The following is a 19,718-nucleotide window of genomic DNA, read 5'->3' on the forward strand; positions in this document are numbered from 1 at the left end:
TCATTGTACCATTCTTCGAATTCTAAAGGCGCAGTATGATGGATTTCAAAACATTGGGTAGGATTTTGGTTTGACGTTGCCGCGAAATTTAAAGGAAATTTCCATAGCAACACTATTCTTGAAAGCAACTACTCTATACTTAAGCTTTAAGCCTCAAACACAAGGAGTACACATTTATTACAAATAAAACAAAAATCAAGGACCTATACTAAACTAACAATTTCCAGAAAAAAATAAAGAAGCAATACTTCCAAGAACAAATGTCTTAAAGCAAAAGCTTATTACATCTTATGCATTTGGTGTCCATTGTGGCTTAGCTTTTGTTTAACAATTGAATTGGATATGTATTATGTCATCGATAGGCATGGAGATGTTGGGGTAAAAGAACCACCTTCTTCCATTGCTTTCTTTATACTTTCTAGCTCTTTCTCTTCTCTTTTTTCTTTCTCTTCACCATCACCCATCACCTTCTCTATAGCCTCCTTAACATTTTCCCTATTCACTTGAACACATTCACCCATCTCAGCTACTTGCACAGTAAACTTCTCATTGTAAAACGGATCAGCAAACATAGGAAATGTCACTAAAGGCACACCAGCACAAATGGCTTCCAGTGAAGAATTCCACCCACAATGTGTGAAGAACGCTCCCAATGTGACAATATCAACACTTGTGGTGCCCAACCCCGAACAAAAATCCCTCTCTCTTTGACCCTCTCTTCAAATCTTTTCTAACAACCACCTTTTAATTTCATCTCTTTTTATATGCTCCTCTTAGAACCCAAATAAAATTTTTAACACCTGAGCAATTGATAGAGATTGGTTTAGGATTGGATGCAGCAAAAAGATCATTCATTTGGGTGTTAAGAGGAACATATGGGAAAGATGAAATTGAAAAGTGCTTGCTAGATGAGAGATTTGAAGAAATAGTCAAAGAAAGAGGGATTTTGATTCGGGATTCAGATCCACAAGAATTGATTTTCTCACATTGAGCAATAGGAGCATTCTTCACACATTGTGGATGGGATTCCATAATGGAAGCCATCTGTGCTGGTGTGCCTTTAGTGACATTTCCTATGTTTTCTCATCAATTTTGCGATTAGAAGTTTGTTGTGCAAGTGGCTGAGATTGGTGTGAGCGTGGAAAATAACTATGGTGAATGTGTTCTAGTGAATAGGGACAATGTTAAAGAGGCTATAGAGAAGGTGATGGGTGGAAGTGAAGAAAGAGAAAAGAGAAAGAGTTAGGAAGTATGCGGGCATGGCAAAGAAAGCAATGGAAGAAGGTGGATCTTCCTATTGCAACATGTCCATGCTAATTGATGACATAATAATGTCCAACCAAATGCATATACGTGTTGTGATAAGCTTTTGCTTCAATGCATTTGGTATTAGAAGCATTTCTTAGTTTTTCTTGAAACTGTTATGACGGTTCCTTGGATTTTGGTTTTATTTTTAATAAATGTGGGATGATTTATTTTCAAGTAACTTTGATTTTTCTCACTTTAATTTTTATATAAGTATTAGGGGTGAGGGTGAGAATGGTTGGTAGGGTGGACATGGATTGTACTTTTAAAAATTCAATCCAAATCCATTTAAATGGATAGGATTTAAAATCTATATTAACTTAATTTGATGAAATAGTTTGGATTTTTTAGACCATATTATAGTTCAAAATTAATTTGGTTTTAAATTTAGTTTTAAATTTTAAATAATTTTTTTGTCACCCTTGATAAGGATTGTATTTGGCTTACTTTGATTGAAGTTATTTTTGGTCGATATTGGCTAAGATATTTTTGGTCGACCTTGATTGAGCATTTTGGCCAACCACAACTAGGACACCATTATTTTTTACGGATCTTAATTAGATATATTTTTTATCGACCTCAACAATCTCAATCAAGGATTTTTTTTTCCAAAGGAATGCTATATCATTTGAAGAGTTATGGTGAGCATGGGTTTTGGATTTAAAAATCCAAACAAATATTGAATTCATATTCAATTAATTAGATTGGGTTTAAAATCCAAAAAACTAGATTGGAATATAAAACCAATCCATTAAGATGGATTTAAGGTAGTTTGAATTGAGTTAGTTATGAATTGGTTATATAATTTGATTTATAGAATAAGCCTGGTTGGAATGGGTTTATTTTACATCTGACAACGAGTTGGAAAATTTCTTTAAAAAAGAATAAGAGTCTTGTCCAATTGAAAAAAAAATTAAGAGTATTCTTTTTCAATTTTATAAGAATGTTCACCCATGTAACACTGTACTAGTTATGTTTCTATTTATAATATCCAAATTAAAAGTGATGTTTGTTCTTTTTTATAAGGACCAATTCATAATGTGTTTTCTATGTGCCAAATTAGGCTTGCTAATCCAGAAAAAAAAAGTGCATGTATACTTAGAAAATGCTGATCTAGAGGGGTTTCCTGTTAGTGACATTGGGCCAGTGATTGAAGTATATGCAATGCCTATAAATTGCAGTGTAGAAAATATGGTTGAGGTGTACTCAGAATGGTATTGAAGATATGGATGTTGATGGTGTTAAAGGTGGTTCAGATGATGAAAATAAAGTACTTGGAACTAATGTACAAGAAGCAGAAACTGAAGTTGTTGAAATAGGAGTTAAAACAAAACCTAAAGTTGTTGGAATTGAAACTGAAGTGAACAATGATACAGATAATGATGAAGTTAAAGAACATGATGGGGATGTTGAGTTTTCTAATCATTCTGAAAATGACCCAAACTATGTATATGTGTCTCCAGAAGATGATGGATAATTAAGTGACACATTGGCAGATAGTTACCAGTCTGAAGAATTTCAATCCCTTTCCAATAGTGATGATGAAGGTGACTCCAATTCTAAAATCGTGTATCCTCAATACAATCCTACAAATAGTTTTGGACAAGTGCATTTGGAGGTTGGGATGGAGTTTGATACCATCTAAATGTTTATTGAAGTTGTCAAAGACTTTACTATTTTTCATGTCAGAGATCTGAAATGGGTAAAAGTTGACAACATTTGAGCTAGAGCATGCTGTAAACAAGTTGGATGTTCATAGGAAATTTATTGTTCATGGTTTGAAGTTACAAGAAGCTTTCAAATCAAGACTTTTTTTGGAGGAGCACATATGTGGAAGGGTCTTTAAAAATAAACAAGCTACAATGAAATTATAGGCAAATAGGATGGTTGATAAGCTTAGGTTTCATCCAAACCTAAATCATGTGGAAGCACATGAACATCACAGAGAACATTATGGTGTGCACAATGATGAAATAAAGATGTTTAGGGCTAGCAAAGAGGCTCGATCACTGGTAGAGGGAAACATCCAATTGCAATATGCTAAGCTTTTGGACTATTCACATGAGTTAACAAGAAGCAATGAAGGATCAACTGTGAAAATGAATTGCATTCCCATACCTAGATCTTATCCACAATTCCACCAAATTTATATATGTTTAGATGCATGCAAGAAAGGATTCAAGGCTGGCTGCAGACCTTTTATTGGTCTTGATGGTTGTTTCCTGAAAAGGTACTATGGCGATCATTTGCTTGCAGCAGTGGGACAAGATGCAAACAATGCTTTTTTTGTGATTGCATATGCAGTAATAAATGCTAAAGATAAAGATAATTGGAAGTGGTTCCTCACTTTGTTACATGAAGACATAGGAGACTACAAGCAATATGGATGAAATTTCATGTCAGACATCCAAAAGGTGCAATTCAATATACAAAGTTGATTTCATGTATGCATATGTGATAGCAATATGATATACTATATCGTGGAAATTTTTGTCAGTAAGTACAATAATTGAATGATATAAATGTCAATAAGTTATAAACATCACGGTTCTTTTTTACTATGTAGTAATTTAGTATGTGATTTCATTCAAATCATACTAGTGTGTCATGTTGGCAATATAATTTGTTCTGTGTGTTTAATTTTCCCGACACTTACCCGTTTTGATATTTAACATGTAATGTTTATTTATATGCTATGTGTAGGGGTTGCTTCCTACAATGCAGGAAGTTATGCCAGTGTGAAACACAAATATTGTGTTATGCACTTATGGAGGAATTTCTCAAAGCAGTGGAAAGACAAAGAGTTAAGAGGCCTAGTCTGGAAGTGTGCACAATCTACTACTGAAGCAGAATTTAAGGTTAGTATGGAAGTTGTAACAAGGAAGAACGAAAAAGCATGGGTATATTTAGATAAGTGGCTCTGTGAATCATGGACCAAAGCTTACTTTAGTGAAAATTGCAAAGTTGACAGCATAACCAACAACAATTGTGAGTCTTTTAATGTAAAGATTTTAAAGTTTAGAAATAAGCCAATTTTGAGTCTGTGTGAGGATATAAGGACGTATATAATGCACAAAACTGAAAATGGTTGTAAGATTAGGCCCATTGGTACCTATGCAATAGTTAAGTCTGGAAAAGGAGAAACTTGAATTCAACAAGTGGATTGCAAACTGGGTTGGTGATCCTGATGGAACTAGATTTGAGGTCTGCCATCATGAAACAAGAATTGATGTCAATCTACAAAACTAGTCATGCACATGTAGGATGTGACAACTTACAGGTATACTATTGGATGAATTAAATTTGTCAATTATAGATTTTATGTATTGCATCTCTATGAAAATTGTGTTTATGTACACAGGACTGCCTTGTAGGCATGCGATTGCTACCATTAGATACAATAACCACATACCAGAGAACTATAGTGATGGTATGTTGACCATTAGATCTTAGAATGAAACCTATGAAAATTACATACGCCCTATCAGGAGTCAACAATATTGGGAAACTACAACGTTTGATAGGCTGACACCACCCCATATTAAAAAGAGACCTGGTCGACCCAAAAAATGTAGAAAAAAAGATCAAAATGAGGACCAAGTCAATAACAATAGACTAAAAAGATCCTACAAAGAGGTTACATGTACTAGATGTGGTCTTAATGGTCATAACAACAGAGGATGCATTAATAGTGGTGTTCCACCAAGACCAAAAAAGTGGAAACCTACTGTTGATGAAGGCAATAACTCAAATGCAACCACAACAACACCAGTAAGATATTTCTAAACATCTGATTAAGTTTTTTATTGTTCATGAGGCATGGTTGTAACAGATTAAACATTGATTACTTGTTGTCAACTGATCTACTTGTTGTAAATCCACTTTTTTGTGTATGTTGTAAATTGATCTACTGTTGTTAATCCATTGAGTATGCAATTCTGATTATGCAGGTCTGCTATTGTTAAATGTTGTTTGTGTTGTATAAAAATGAACTAATCATATATATATATATATATATATATATATATATATATATATATATATATATATATATACATATATATATATTGTTAGCAACCATTTGACTATTCTGTTTTGTTGCAAAAGGTTACCTTTAAAGACTAAATTTTGATGATTACTCCTTTCGGAGGATGTCACTGCATACACCATTTGTCTATCATAGTTACATTAAATTTGTACTATCCACGTGGAATGTTAGTTGCTAATGATTACTTACTAATGTTAGTTCTCAATAATCTATTTATCTATAGTTATATTAAATTTGTGCAAGGCTAATGACTATCTTACATATATGTAGGATAAGATTAACTGCTCTTAATCTGCTTCACAAGTTGAACAACCTTAAACTAATTTGGAAATTACTCTAATTCCTAATGCTGAAAATGCTTCAACTCAAAATATTCCAACTCCAGTCATGTGAGTGATTTTTACATTTTATTGATTAGTTATTGTTAAATTATGTTATACACAACTAACTAGTATTTATTACTGTCGTAGGAAACAATCTTCATACCTCCACCGATGTCAACTGCATTTAGACCACCTCCACTTAGACCTCCAGTACCAATTCGAATTATAATGCCAGATGGAGTATCTCATAACAAGAACCAACCAAATTATGAGTTTCATACCTACACTAGGAATGCCCAACCGCCAAGATTCGAAGAACTAAAATATGGAATAGATTAATCTTTTATTTATAGTAGATAGTGATTAATTATTATAATTTAGATAAATTTGTAATGACTAATACTCTAATACAATGTTTATTTTGATATTTTGGTACAATATTTATTTTGAATAATTTATGTTGTGACAAAAAAATTATTATTCATAATAAATATTATTGATATTATGTTTGTTATAAATTATTTTTGCAAATTAATTTTTAAGTGATCATTGTGACGTTATGCTTGTAACGATAAAAAATGTCAAAAATCTATTATAAAATTATATTTTACCCATAAAAAATTAAATTACTGACATTGTCGTCCAAAATTGGTGACTATTTTCATCCAAATAACCAAAATATATCACAAAATTGACATTTTGTTCCAAAAGAAGGTATTGACATTTAAGTCAAAATAAAGTTACTGACAAATTCCTCCAACAAAAAAATTATTGACAATTTAATCCATAAAAATTTTATTGACATTTAGGTCCAAAAATGATTTCTTACTGACATTTTCGTCCAATCTAATTAGCATGATCACATTACTAATCAATTTTGTGACAAATTTATTTTTTTGTGCCACATAGACAACTTTTTTAACGGTAACGGAAGAAAGTTGACGACAAGATATTTTTGTCACACTTTTAACATTTGTGAGGACTAAATTTTGCATTTAGATCTTTTAGGGACACATTTGTCAGTGAACTACACTTTCAGAGATAAAAGTGATTATTTGCCCAACATTTAAAAGAGAAAAGATAATTAACGGTAATAATATTTTTAAAGAAATATATAAATTAGGATAAATTTATTGTTATAAATTAAATTAATCATTTTTTTATATTTCAAATAAATTGGATAATGAAGTCTTATAAATAGGTGCTCAAACAATAATACAACTTGCACCAAGAAAATTGCTTATGATTAGAATTGGCCACATAAATAAATTTGCAACGCTTCTGGTTATTTTCTCACTTTTACATTGTACTTCCACGCTGAGTTCACGAGATAATTTCAATTTCTGTAGAATTTTCAACTAAAACTCACAAAAAAATTATCAAACATTCATTTATTGTATTTTTTTTAAAACTAAAATTTCTATTAAAATTATTTTAAAACACATTAGAAAAATAACTGATGTTACATTTCTAATGACTACAAAACGGTGCATTTAATAATGCTTTTATTGGAATTGGAGGAAATAGTACACCTTTAATACCCTCATTTAATAATCTAATAATGAAATTCAAAGAATTATTTAAAGCACAATTTGAAAGTTACATTGTTTAGTATTATTTGAAAAATATAGTCTATTACTTTATTTATATATAATAAACTTAACTACTACAACATTTACTATTTTATCCCCTCAATACATGTGTAATTAAGCAACAATAGCATTTTTTTCTTGCTTAGTTTTTCTGTTCCCTTTTGACTTTTTATCCTTTTTCCTTTTTTTTCATATACTCTGGTATTTTTGGAGCGGATCTCCTTAATTTATAAAAAACAGTAAAGTTCTCAATTTAAATAAATAATATTAAATTAAAATTATTGGTTAGGATGAATTTTAACAAAACTTATCATTTCATTAAAGTTAGAAATAACTCTCTAGCCCTAATTTAATTTCCCTTTGTCAAATCAATTTGCCGTAATGAGATAATTTTAAAAAGGTTGGCAACAAACAGTTGAAAGAAGACACGATAACCTTGTGTCTTGGTGGCTTTGGTGACCAGAGAGCGTGACCAGCAATGGCAACTAGAGAGCGACCTGAGGGCATACCAAACCTAGCTAATTTTCGGTATGATTTTTTCTTTTTTCATATTCATTACTAATTCAATAAAATGATGATTTTTTCTATTTCTAAATAGGATCATTTTACCTCGACTTTCTTTTGATGTCGTAGTCATCATTCTACCACTTTTGTTTTAGATGATCACTAGTTTGACATGATATAAAGGTGAAAAAGAAGAAGCAAAGCATCCTTGAGGTGAGAGATAGGGAAGCAACTCAATAAACCATGGGTATCCTTCAATTTCTTAGGTTGGAAACCATAGTAAGATAGCCAGAAAGAAATTGCAAAAGAAAGTAGTTTTGGTTCCATAAGTGATGCCTTTAATGTGAGTTAAAAAATATATCAAGTAAAACGGTAAAAGTGAACGGTGAGTTTTGTTAAAATTTATCTTAACCATTAATTTTAATCCAATGGTTATTATTAAAATTAACATTAATTTTCTCTCTATTATATGTTTTCAGTGTCATTCCTCACATTACCCAAAGTATTTCCTCTCAAGAAATTTGAAGAAAAAACTCTCTTCATCAAACCCTAACTTTTCAGGTTCAATTGGCTAACGTTGAGTGGAAGCTGGGATTACGGCTTAGGGTACATTTACTAAAGGTTTGTTTCAGCTTTTATGCATTAAGTAGTCGATTCTTTTATTTCCCTTTCAAATGACTTTAGTTTTGAAATGTTAGGTTATTTGGTGAAACGATTAGCATTCCTTTCAAGATATATGTCTGATATGTTGCATTAGTTGGCTACCATGAATAGTGTGTTTGGTAATTCTTTAGATTTTGAATTTTGGATTCTATTTAATGAGTTTTGATGCATGTAAATTGCCATTCGATGTATGGATGTTGGATGTCTTTTCTTTTATCGGGTTGGGTTGGGTATGTAAAAAAATAACACAAACCAACCCAACCCAACCTGTTAAATTTTGATCGAATTGGACAGCAGGTTTAGCCAAACTTGACCCAACTAGGGATGGCAAACAACCCCGTACCCGTGGGTAACAGCTCGTCTTTGCCTCCAGTTTGACTAGGTATGGGGATGGGTACAGGTAATACCCGATTTTTATTTTCAGAGATGGGGACATGGATTGATAGCCATTTTTTCCATACCCGTACCCATTACCCACCCCCCTTATGTCACAAATATATAAAACTACTTATGTATCCTTATTTAGGGTTACACAAGTAAAGAGAATAAAGATTATCTAAATTGTTAAAGGTTATCATTTTGTTCAAGTGAACCTTTGTTACAAACTTGTAATTTGATTTCTTTATGAATCTTGTTATAAACTTGTAATGACATTCACTTGGCAAAGTATGTTATCTGCATTGGTATTTTGAATTAATCTTGTTTGTAATGTCAATAGTTGGCAAAGTGTGTTATTTGCACTAGTATTTACTTAGAACATTGACATCACTATGTAGCTTGTGTGTGTACAATTATGAACCACTTATTGTGTTTGTATTATGCACATTCAGGTATGATAATCCAATCAAATTTATTGTCTTTTAGAAAAAAATAAAATTTTGGATCGGGAACGGGGACAAGACAAGGATACCTAACTCCAAATGGAAACGAGGACAGATGTAAAAAATTAGCCTGGTTAGGGATTAGGGACAAGGACGAGGATGAAGAACATCAAACTCGTCTCTGCCCTGTCCCATTGTCATGCCTAGACCCAACCTAACCCGTGAACACCCCTAATCATAACTAACTTACTCATCTTTTCATTTTCTTTCTTTTGGTGTACTCTGTATTATTTATAATGACAAAGTTAGAATAATTGTTTTCCTTTCTATTTTAAATCTTGAGCTTTGTTGGGTTTGGCTATGTAAACTTGCTTTATAAAACCAAGTTATGTTGTCACCTCTTATCTAAAAATTATTCATAAAGAAATATGATTCCTATAAAATACCTGTGTTTTTATTTTGGTTCTTGTAAAAATTATCTTTGTTTTACATCTCTTTAAAATTTGAAATCACTATCTTTGGTCCTTGTGACTAATGTTGGGAATTAAAATAGTGATTTCAAATTTTAGGTTTGATCCTGTAAATTGTTTTATTTTATTTCTATCCTTCAAAAATATGATATCATTGTTTTTAGCCCCATAGTTAATTTTAAGATACAAAATAACATTTATGGATTTGAAATAAATTTAGAGGTATCAGTTTCTACTAAAAACATATAAAAGATGCACATCATTTGTGACTAGATCTGCAATTCACTATTTGGTATGAATTAGTGTTAAGACTTGCATAATCCTTCTACAAGGTGAAGAAAATATCAAATCTTTTTATATTTCTAAGATATCAAGTATATTTATTTTTTCCTCAAAAAAGTTTTTTTTTTTTTTTGCATTTAGTACTTTTTATAAAATATTAGGTAGATTGGGAGAGTATATCATTCTCCACCAACCATAACCTTTGACACATCATAGACGACAAGCTTCATATAAGATATATTTGATATTTTATCTGTCCAGTTCCATGAAAGTTGTAACTTATTTGCCTTCAAATTACAGTTTTCCCGTGACACAACACAAGCGCTTCCAATGGAGACAACACCAGAACGCAACCTTCACTTTGTGTTCATCCCCTTGATGTTGTCAGGTTGCATGCGTCCTTTGGTAGACATGGCCAAATTAATGGCACGACGCAAAGTAAAAGTTACCATAGTCACCACAGCCCGCTATGCAGTCCAATTCAAAGCCAGCATCGACAGAGAGATCCAATCTGGGTCATCAATCCAAATTCAACTAGTTACATTTCCCAATGCAGAGGTTGGAGTACCAGAGGGGTTTGAAAACATACAACTACCTTCTATAGATTTGAAGGAGAAACTTTTCACAGCTTTAAGCATGTTGCAGCCGCAACTAGAAGAGCTTCTTAAAAAGCTAAACCCCTTTCCATGTTGCATTATACATGACAAGCACATTTTTTGTGTTGCTGACATCGCAGTCAAGTTAAAAGTCCCAAGAATAACATATGATAGGACTAATTGTTTCAATCTCTTGTGCAATCACAACTTGCTAACTTATAAGGTCTATGAGACTGTCTCTTCAGATTCAGATGAAATTATTATCCCCGGATTACCCCATAGAATTGAAATGAGGAAATGTAGGTTGCCCACAGTATCCAAGCCTTACTCGCCTAACTCGAGCCAAAAGATGGATGTTGTACGTGAGAGAATAAGGGGATCTGAAGCAGAGGCATATGGGATAGTGGTGAATAGTTTTGAAGAGTTTGAAGCTGAATATGTTGAAGAGTATCAAAGGGTTACAGGGCATAAGGTATGGTGTGTTGGTCCTTTATCACTAACAAACAAGGATGATTGGGACAAAGTTGGGAGAGTTAGTAAAAGCCCAAATGCTAGTGAAATTGAAACCAACCAATATATGAAGTGGCTTAGTTCATGGCCACAAAGCTCAGTAATTTATGTTGGTAGCTTTTGTCCAGTAGAACCTAAGGTTTTGATAGAGATTGGTTTAGGATTGGAAGCAACAAAAAGACCATTCATTTGGGATCTCAAAGGAATATATAGGAGAGATGAAATGGAAAGGTGGTTGTCAGAAGAAAGATTTGAAGTGAGGGTCAAAGATAAAGGAATTTTGATTCGGGATAACTGGTTGCCACAAGTGTCGATATTGTCACATAGAGCAGTTGGAGCGTTCTTCACACACGCTGGATGGATATCCACATTGGATGCCATTTGTGCTGGTGTGCCTTTGGTGATATTACCTGTGTCTGCTGTTGAAATGTTTTACAATGAGAAGCTTCTTTCTCAAGTGGCTGAGATTGGTGTGACGATGAGAACTGAAATTGCTATTCACTGTGGAGGGAAAGATAAGTATGGAGAATGTGTTCGAGAGGTGAAAAAGGACAGTGTTAAAGAGGCCATAGAGAAAGTGATGCGTAAAGGTGGAGATCATGAAAAAAGAAGAGAAAAAGCTAAAAAGTACGCAGACATGGCAAAGAAAACCATAGAAGAAGGAGGTTCGTCTTACCATAATATGTCTATGTTGATTGATGACATAGTGCATGCCCAATCGCTGAATCAAAGTTAAGCCACAATGGAGACAGAATGCATTTGGTATTGGAAGCTTGTCTAGAAATCCATTCAATGATTCCTTGTTTTGTGGCATTGTTTGTAATAAATATGGAATCCTTATGTCTTTTAATGTTTGGAGCATAAACATGAGATAATATTTTTTAGCAACTTTGTTTTACCTTTCAAAAAAATGCAACTTTATTTGATACTCTTTATTTCTTTCTTTCTATATCATATGTATTACTTTGTCTATTTTTTTATTTCTTTTTATCTTCTAAGATTGCATATAGCAATAGGGATATTAAATATAACATTTTCTATTTTCTGGGGCCTATGTTTTGAATCTCATTGGACTTGGATGGGCAAAGATTTATAGCTTATAAAAAGAAAAAGATCATATGGTTCAAATGTATGGTTTAATGCATTATCACGTCTCCCTATCTTTTTCTTTTCATTTTCTTGTCATTGGATAAAGATTAACATTAAGAGCTTATTTGGTAACTGATAGGCAAAGGACTATGGCCCAATAACTTGATAGTGAAAGGTCCAAAAGGAGAATCAATTCATCCAAATATATGAAAGATTATGTTTGAGCAAAATCTATTAGAAGAATAATTATGATGCCACTATAGAATCTTGCTTGTTATGTTGTGTTGTGCATTTTGTTGTTACGTTTTGGACTTTGTCCTCTAGCATCTAGGGATATTATATATATGTAGCTTCTCTGTATGAAGGGAGTGAATAGAAAAATATCAGAACATTTTCTTTTCTTGTTTCTGCATGTCCTTAGTCCTTAGAATCTAAGGATTATTTCTCAGTTCCTAACATCTTGGTGCTTTCATTGAGCTCCAATGACGGAATCTACACGTTCTAAGTCTAACATCGATAGAATCGAAGAAGTCATTGCCAAACTCACCACCCAAATCCATCTCCTTGCAACCTAGAATTCCATGTCCACGAAACTTGACGATTTGCTTCAGAAAATGGCTGAATTGGAGACCAACCAACACTTGTTGGTTTCCTCTGCCGCTACTCCCCACGCGGCCACGCAATCTTCAACTCAACATCACATGAAGCTAGAAGTTCCACAATTCGATGGCTCAGATCCTATGGGTTGGATCTTCAAGATAACCCAATTCTTCAAGTATCACTACACCCCATAACATCATCACCTCACTATCGCCTCTTTCTACATGGAAAGACTAGTGTTAACTTGGTTCCAATGGATGACAAGGAATGGACAACTCACCTAATGGACTGGTCTACTTCAGGCATTGGAAACCTGCTTTGCATCATCGACCTATAGGACCCCATTGGCACTCTATTCAAACTAATGCAAGGTGGCTCCATCAACAAGTACTTGTCAGAGTTCGAATCCTTAGCCAACCGAAACATTGGCTTATCAACGCCCTTCTTGTTGAGTTGCTTCATCTTTGGCTTAGCTCTGGAGATTCACCGGGAGGTTCAAGCCATACAACCATTGACGTTGATACAAGCAGTTGCTCTGGCCCGACTGCAGGAAGAGAAATTCAGTGACTCTCGTCGAATGCTATGAGGCAAGCCCTACTTCCCCATTCCTTCTTATCCATTGTCGCCACAAGCTTCAAACTTCAACCCATTACCTCCTCTTTTACCCATTCTGTCGAAACAATCACTAATACCCTTTAAGCGTCTGTCGTCAGAAGAAATGGTGGTATGTCGCGAAAAGGGCCTCTGTTTTAATTATAATGAGAAGTTCGACAGAAGCCATAAGTGGTCCTCTAAATTCTTCCTGTTGATAGCAGATGATGATGTCCCACATGGAACATTTGGCTCGGTGGCTTGGCAACAAGAGTCACCATAAATGGCTGCGCACTCACAGGCCCATAACAGTCTTCACGCCCTTTCAGGCCATCTTGCTATCACCTGTCGAGTGGATCGAGTTGAAGGAAACTTACCACCTTAAGGACAAGGTGTTTTTTGATGGGCCAGGAAATGATAGGTAGAGGACTATGGCCTAACAACTTGATAGTGAAAGGCCTAAGAGGAGAATCAATCCACCCAAACATATGAAAGATTACATTTGAGCAAAATCTGTTAGAAGAATAATTGTGTTGGCACTATAGTATCTGGTTTGTTATGTTGTGTTGTGAATGTGCATTCTGTTATTACGTTTTGGATTTTGTCCTCTAGTATCTAGGAATATTATATATATGTAACTTCTCTGTATGAAGGGGATCAATAGAAAAATATTAGAACTTTTTCTTTCCTTGTTTCTAGAGGTCTTAAGTCCTCGAAATATACGACAGGCTTGGCTTGAACATAGTTTAGAGGTGCACTTGCACTGGGCATGAATAGGAGGGATCTAAAATATAAACTTTTAATATTTTATAAAGAAATCAGATTTCTTGCTTGCGAAGTGAGCCAATCAGTCTTTAGGCTTCTCCTTATAGATTAATTTCTATGTTTCTCCACTTTTCGTTTCCCAACCTCAAATTTCAAGTTAATTGTAAGTCTAACTTGAGTATTTTTTTTGTGTAATAAAAGACACAATAATAATTACTTACTTATATATATACGGTGGGATTGTTAACATACTTTCACATTAGAGTAAGTTAGCAATGTAATCAAAATTTTGGAGTAAAAACTTGTTTGATCTTTTGTTTTAAATTTTTTTTGGCTAAATTATTGTTTTGGCCCTCTAATTAATCTTTCAAATTTGATTTGATCCTTTAATTTTTAAATGATTCAACTTGATCTTCTAATTTCTGTAATTGATTCAATCTAGTCCTTTGGTTCAAATTAAGACTAACAATGTTAACGTATAGACAAGTGTTGTATTTACATTTGCAAAGGATTTTTGGCCGTTTAAAACCGCAACTAAGTGTTTTTTTAATATATGCTTAAAGTAATAAATAAAAGAGGGAAAAAAAAGAAAGAAACCACTAATGACAACATTAAGAATGACCCCGGAAACCAAAATCCACTAACTTAGACACCCCAACCCTAATCAATAGCTCCTGGATAAGGCTGTTCACGGGCCAGTTCGAGTCGAGATTGGCCAAATTTAGGATCCAACCCAATCAAATTTGATCATTTTGATTCGGTTCGGTTGTCACAATTTTTTTACTGACTTAGACACCCCAACCCCAATCAATAGCTCCTGGATAAGGTTGTTCACGGGCCAGTTCGAGTCGAGATTGGCCAAATTTAGGATCCAACCCAATCAAATTTGATCGTTTTGATTCGGTTCGGTTTTCACAATTTTTTTAAACTCAATCCAACTCATTCATGAACTATTTGGTTCGACTCGGGCCAATGAGTTACCCATTTAAATTTGATTTTTTTTTCTTAGAACTACTATTTTATATCATAATTCATCCACACAATTGATACAATATTATCAAATTTTTGAAAGTAGTAAAATTGATTCATTTAATACTATCAGCATAATATTCTAAAATAGACTAATATAAATTAAAAAAATATTTTTCAACGAGATTTACTATAATAGTCTGAATTACAATTATTTTCTACAAACTAATTTATTGCAATAAGCTTTGCTCCAACTAGATTTGCTAAATCAAATGAACAATATATGATACATTAATATTATAAACATGACAAAAAAAAAAATAAATATGAAAAAAGGTGAAACAAATAAAAATGTACTCAAAAGTAATACCTTAAGAAGTTTCAACATTAATAGTCTTAACACTTGTGGTTCTAACACTTAGAGTCCCTAATAATTGCAATATTTAAAGTCAAACTAAACAACTCAAAATTTAAACACAACTTGTTGGCACAAAAAATAATTGATATGTTATACAAATATAAAAAATGAAATAAGAGATTACACATTCAATTTTTTCGCTTCATTTATTTCAACTTGTAAGTCATTAATATTTTGCTTCACATATCTAAGCCAATTTTGGACACAAATGAGAGCTTCAACAATAATGAGACTCAAAACTACGAAATGAATATAGAATTCTACGCCAGTACTAAATGCAGACTGAGATGATACAATAGATACATAAATGACTAATATATCTCTAGTCATACAAAAAATAATATAATATTTGGATACTTTTCATTTCTACCCATTCAAAATGTCAAACTCATGATGATCATTTTCAACATTATCCTCCAAATACATATTTATCTCATTTTTTTCTCCTTGTCAACAGATCTATAAATTTAAACCAATGATACAACTCGTACCTAAACAGTTTTAATCAATTTAATTCGATTTTAATTTAAATACGTAAATCATCTAACTCAAACAGTTTGAATCGATTTGAGTCAATTTGAGTTCATAAATGATCCGTATAAGTAAATACACATATTCAAACTTCACCTTCAAGCTCGTGCAGTTAGTTTAGGCGACCTCTTTGAAATATCTCAATTCTCTATAATCACCACAAACACGAGATTAATTATGTTTCGGTCAGTTAAACGAAAATCGATTGAATTTGAATCAATTCCGTTTACAGGGTTTTCAATGGCCCGAGTATTGGTCTCATGAATGTAATGACGATCGCCTTGATGTCCAGCACAAAGTGATGGGATTTTTGGTTTCTAGGTTGCAATTCATAGTTCTTGTGTGATCTGCTTTGAACTTTAAAAAAAAATAGAGAAACGAATTGGGATTTTGGATTTTTTTTGTTTATAATAACTCATGCTTCTTAGCCAAAGAATTTGCAACCTAGTTGGCTTCTGGTACGATATCCTTCTTAACATATATACTTGATCTTAACATATATACTTGAAGGATTAAAACTGTACAATTATGATACCTAAGTAATCCAGTTAACACAACTGAAACCAAATAATTAAATTCACACATTTGTGATATTCGATAACAAAAAATGAAAAGGAAGAACATTATATTATAAGAAATTATATTATAAGAAATTAAAATAGCAAATATGCGACACCCTAAGCAAAGTAACACATTCTAAGGCCCAGAAATAAAAATAAAAACTCCAATCACATCATTCAAAAGGTGTAACAAGTTAATAATACGCGAAGTTTCAAGAAAAATAAATCAGCTGAGAAAGAAGAGAAAGTAAACAACAATAAGCTATAGGATCAAACAACAACAACAACAACAACCATTACATCGTGAAGATCCATCCAGCAACATTTGATTTGATATCAACAAATTCGAAACGTTCAAAGTACTAACAAGAGCAAGACACTTGTTAATTTTCCAAACTAACCACCGAAACCATAGAGGGTTTTGCCCTGTCTCTTGAGGGCGTAAACAACGTCCATAGCAATGACAATCTTGCGGCGAGCGTGTTCGGTGTAGGTTACAGCATCACGAATCACGTTTTCGAGGAATATCTTGAGGATGCCACGTGTCTCCTCGTAGATGAGGCCGCTGATTCGCTTAACGCCGCCACGCCTCGCGAGACACCGAATCGCAGGTTTTGTGATCCCTTGGATGTTGTTCCTCAGAACCTTACGGTGTCGCTTCGCTCCTCCCTTTCCCAAACCCTTGCCTCCTTTTCCTCTTCCTGGCATCCTGGCTCGGCGGCTTCGGAGATGATAAGGTCATTGTGTTGTACACTTTTTTTTGTTTGTACTATGTGTTGCGTGATGCATTCTTGAGGTTGCTTGGGCTCTGGAGGTTTCTTATATATCGGATGAGGAAGGAGGGTTCTTTGTTGTTGGATTGTGTGGCGATCCGCGTGAATCAATTATTTGAGGATGTAGACCGTTGGATTGTGTCACCGGGATTGCCATGCTGGCACCTTTTTATTAGGTTGAATTGTTGAAGCCTTGAAGGGTGCCCTTTTAGGCTTTTACGTTTTTTTCCCTCCTTTTTTATGGTTCATACGTTTCAACTTTCAAGCCCACCTTCCTTTGTGAGATAATTTTTATGGGCTTTGACCCTGGGCCACGGAGATACTATCACTAACCTCGCGTTTCAACAATTTTTATTTGATGAATTTGTTAAAAAATAAATAAATGTTAATTAAAAGTTCAAATATTATGCGCATCGTATTTGTAATTTTTGTTTGAATAAAAAAATAGCTATACTTCAACAAAAAAAGTCTTATATTTAACTTATAATAATTCTCAAATAAATGAAAGATACTTAAATATATGGGTTTTACTTACCCATCACGGCAAAAACACTAGTTTGGAGTCCTTTTCCAAACTATTTATCAAAATGGGTTGTTTTTAAACTATTTACCGAGGGGGTCTGTTTTTATTTGCATTGCGCCAAAGACAGGGACGCAATTCAACGAGGAGATGACATGTGACATTGAGTTGTGTTGTGTCAAAAGTTTTGCGCAATAGGTTGCTACAGCTAGCACAACCACTTTTGGACAGGCTATGCCAGCGCTTTCGACAGCATGTATTGCTACAGCTGCAGTGGCGCAACCAATCTTGATTTTATTTTTTCTAGATCTTCACACTCGATTTTATTTAATGGACGTTGCTATATAGTATTTATGTCCTCAGAAGATAAAATGTTCTTATTAAGGCGTGAGCCCCGTTTGTTAAAAAAAATTATTTAAGTGTTATAAAAATATTATAATGTATCCCTCAAATGTCAATTACTATTATATTATAATGTAAAATTGTTCACGTGATTTGTGAGATCAAAAAAAGAATCACTACCTAACTCAAATGTCAATTACTATTATACGGTAAAAAAATTTAAAACAAATATTGATTGAATAATTAAGAAAATAGTGACAAAAAAAACTTTGATCCAGTCACAGAATTATTATCGGAGATAATTTTTTAATTATCTAATATATATATATATATATATATATATATAATTCGAACTTAATATCACTATTTAATTTGACATAATCTATATGGTGAAACTTTTTATTCTTTATAATATTGGTCAGGTCACTTAAATTTTAACTTTTACAAAATTTTCATATTTTTGTTTAATTATAAAACTATCATTTTAATTCTTAATTTTGTAAAATGACAATTAATAATATTTTTAAAATAAATCAAGCAATAAAATATTTTACAAAATCAATACTAATTAGCTAATACTTATAAAAATTTAATAAAGATGTATTGTTAGTGTAAAAAAAAGCTAATTTCAGTTAATAAAAAATATTATAAATATAACTTTTAAAATAACTAATTTTAAAGTAAATAAATGTATTATATATAATGGTTTGCACATAGTTACATGATATTAGTGTACATATTATTCATTTCACTTAAAATCAAGAGAATTTTAACAAGTAATTAATGTGTTGAAGTTACAATATAATTATGTGATAGTATTTAAATTTTATCTTTGATGTAAGTAATTTTTTACCACATCTTGCTTATTTTTAGGTTGAATTCTAAATTATGAGATGTCTTAATTTCCTTTGATGAAAGCGAGTGTGAAGATCCAGAAAAAAAAAATCAAGAGTGGTTGCACCACTACAGCTGTAGCAACACACGCTGTCGAAAGCACACGCTGACATAACCTGTCCAAAAGTGGTTGCGCCACTGTAGCTATAGCAATCCATTGTGCAAATCTTTTGGCACAACACAACTCAATGCCACATATCATCTCCCCGTTGAATTGTGCCCCTGTCTTTGGCGCAATGTAAATAAAAATAGACCCCTTCGGTAAATAGTTTGAAAATAACCCTCTTTTGATAAATAGTTTGGAAAAGGACCTCAAACTGATGTTTTTGTTTACCCGTCACTACTACAAAAGTGCGTTTTTACAATGCTGTTTCTAAGACGGTTCTGAATGACCGTCTTAGAATAGGAGGTGGTGGCAGTTTTGTAATTCGGGGGAGAAATAATATTTTTTACGTCGCACATTATAAGGCGGTTACAAAGAACCATCTTAGAATGTAAGCTGGTGGCAATGTTGTAATTAGCATAAATAAGACAACAACGATTATCGCGTAT

At 33.0% G+C, this 19,718-nt stretch overlaps 2 protein-coding genes across 2 annotated transcripts; one reads left to right on the plus strand and one right to left on the minus strand.

Annotated features, from left to right (window-relative positions):
• Positions 1 to 3,770: 3,770 nt before the first annotated feature.
• On the plus strand, positions 3,771 to 11,850 carry LOC100794588 (UDP-glycosyltransferase 73C4). The gene is made up of 5 exons (XM_041006114.1): positions 3,771 to 3,801; positions 4,009 to 4,163; positions 4,429 to 4,509; positions 4,667 to 4,735; positions 10,270 to 11,850. Exons 1-5 carry the CDS (start codon positions 3,771 to 3,773, stop codon positions 11,848 to 11,850), a joined length of 1,917 nt encoding a protein of 638 aa, XP_040862048.1.
• A 5,183-nt stretch (positions 11,851 to 17,033) lies between these two features.
• On the minus strand, positions 17,034 to 17,345 carry LOC100793507 (histone H4). The gene has a single exon (XM_003535177.4). The coding sequence runs from the start codon at positions 17,343 to 17,345 to the stop codon at positions 17,034 to 17,036; it is 312 nt and encodes a 103-aa protein (XP_003535225.1).
• Positions 17,346 to 19,718: the final 2,373 nt, after the last annotated feature.

This window comes from Glycine max, chromosome 10 (assembly GCF_000004515.6).
Source record: "Glycine max cultivar Williams 82 chromosome 10, Glycine_max_v4.0, whole genome shotgun sequence".
NCBI lineage: Eukaryota > Viridiplantae > Streptophyta > Magnoliopsida > Fabales > Fabaceae > Glycine > Glycine max.

What these genes read in the sequence shown, in the direction of transcription:
- LOC100794588 (XM_041006114.1), top strand. Translation starts at nt 3,771, where the DNA reads ATGATATACTATATCGTGGAAATTTTTGTCA. An exon ending in TATCGTGGAAATTTTTGTCA is followed by an intron (nt 3,802 to 4,008) that starts GTAAGTACAATA and finishes TGCTATGTGTAG; the next exon opens with GGGTTGCTTCCTACAATGCA. An exon ending in ACCAGAGAACTATAGTGATG is followed by an intron (nt 4,736 to 10,269) that starts GTATGTTGACCA and finishes TTATCTGTCCAG; the next exon opens with TTCCATGAAAGTTGTAACTT.
- LOC100793507 (XM_003535177.4), bottom strand. Translation starts at nt 17,345, where the DNA reads ATGCCAGGAAGAGGAAAAGGAGGCAAGGGTTTGGGAAAGGGAGGAGCG.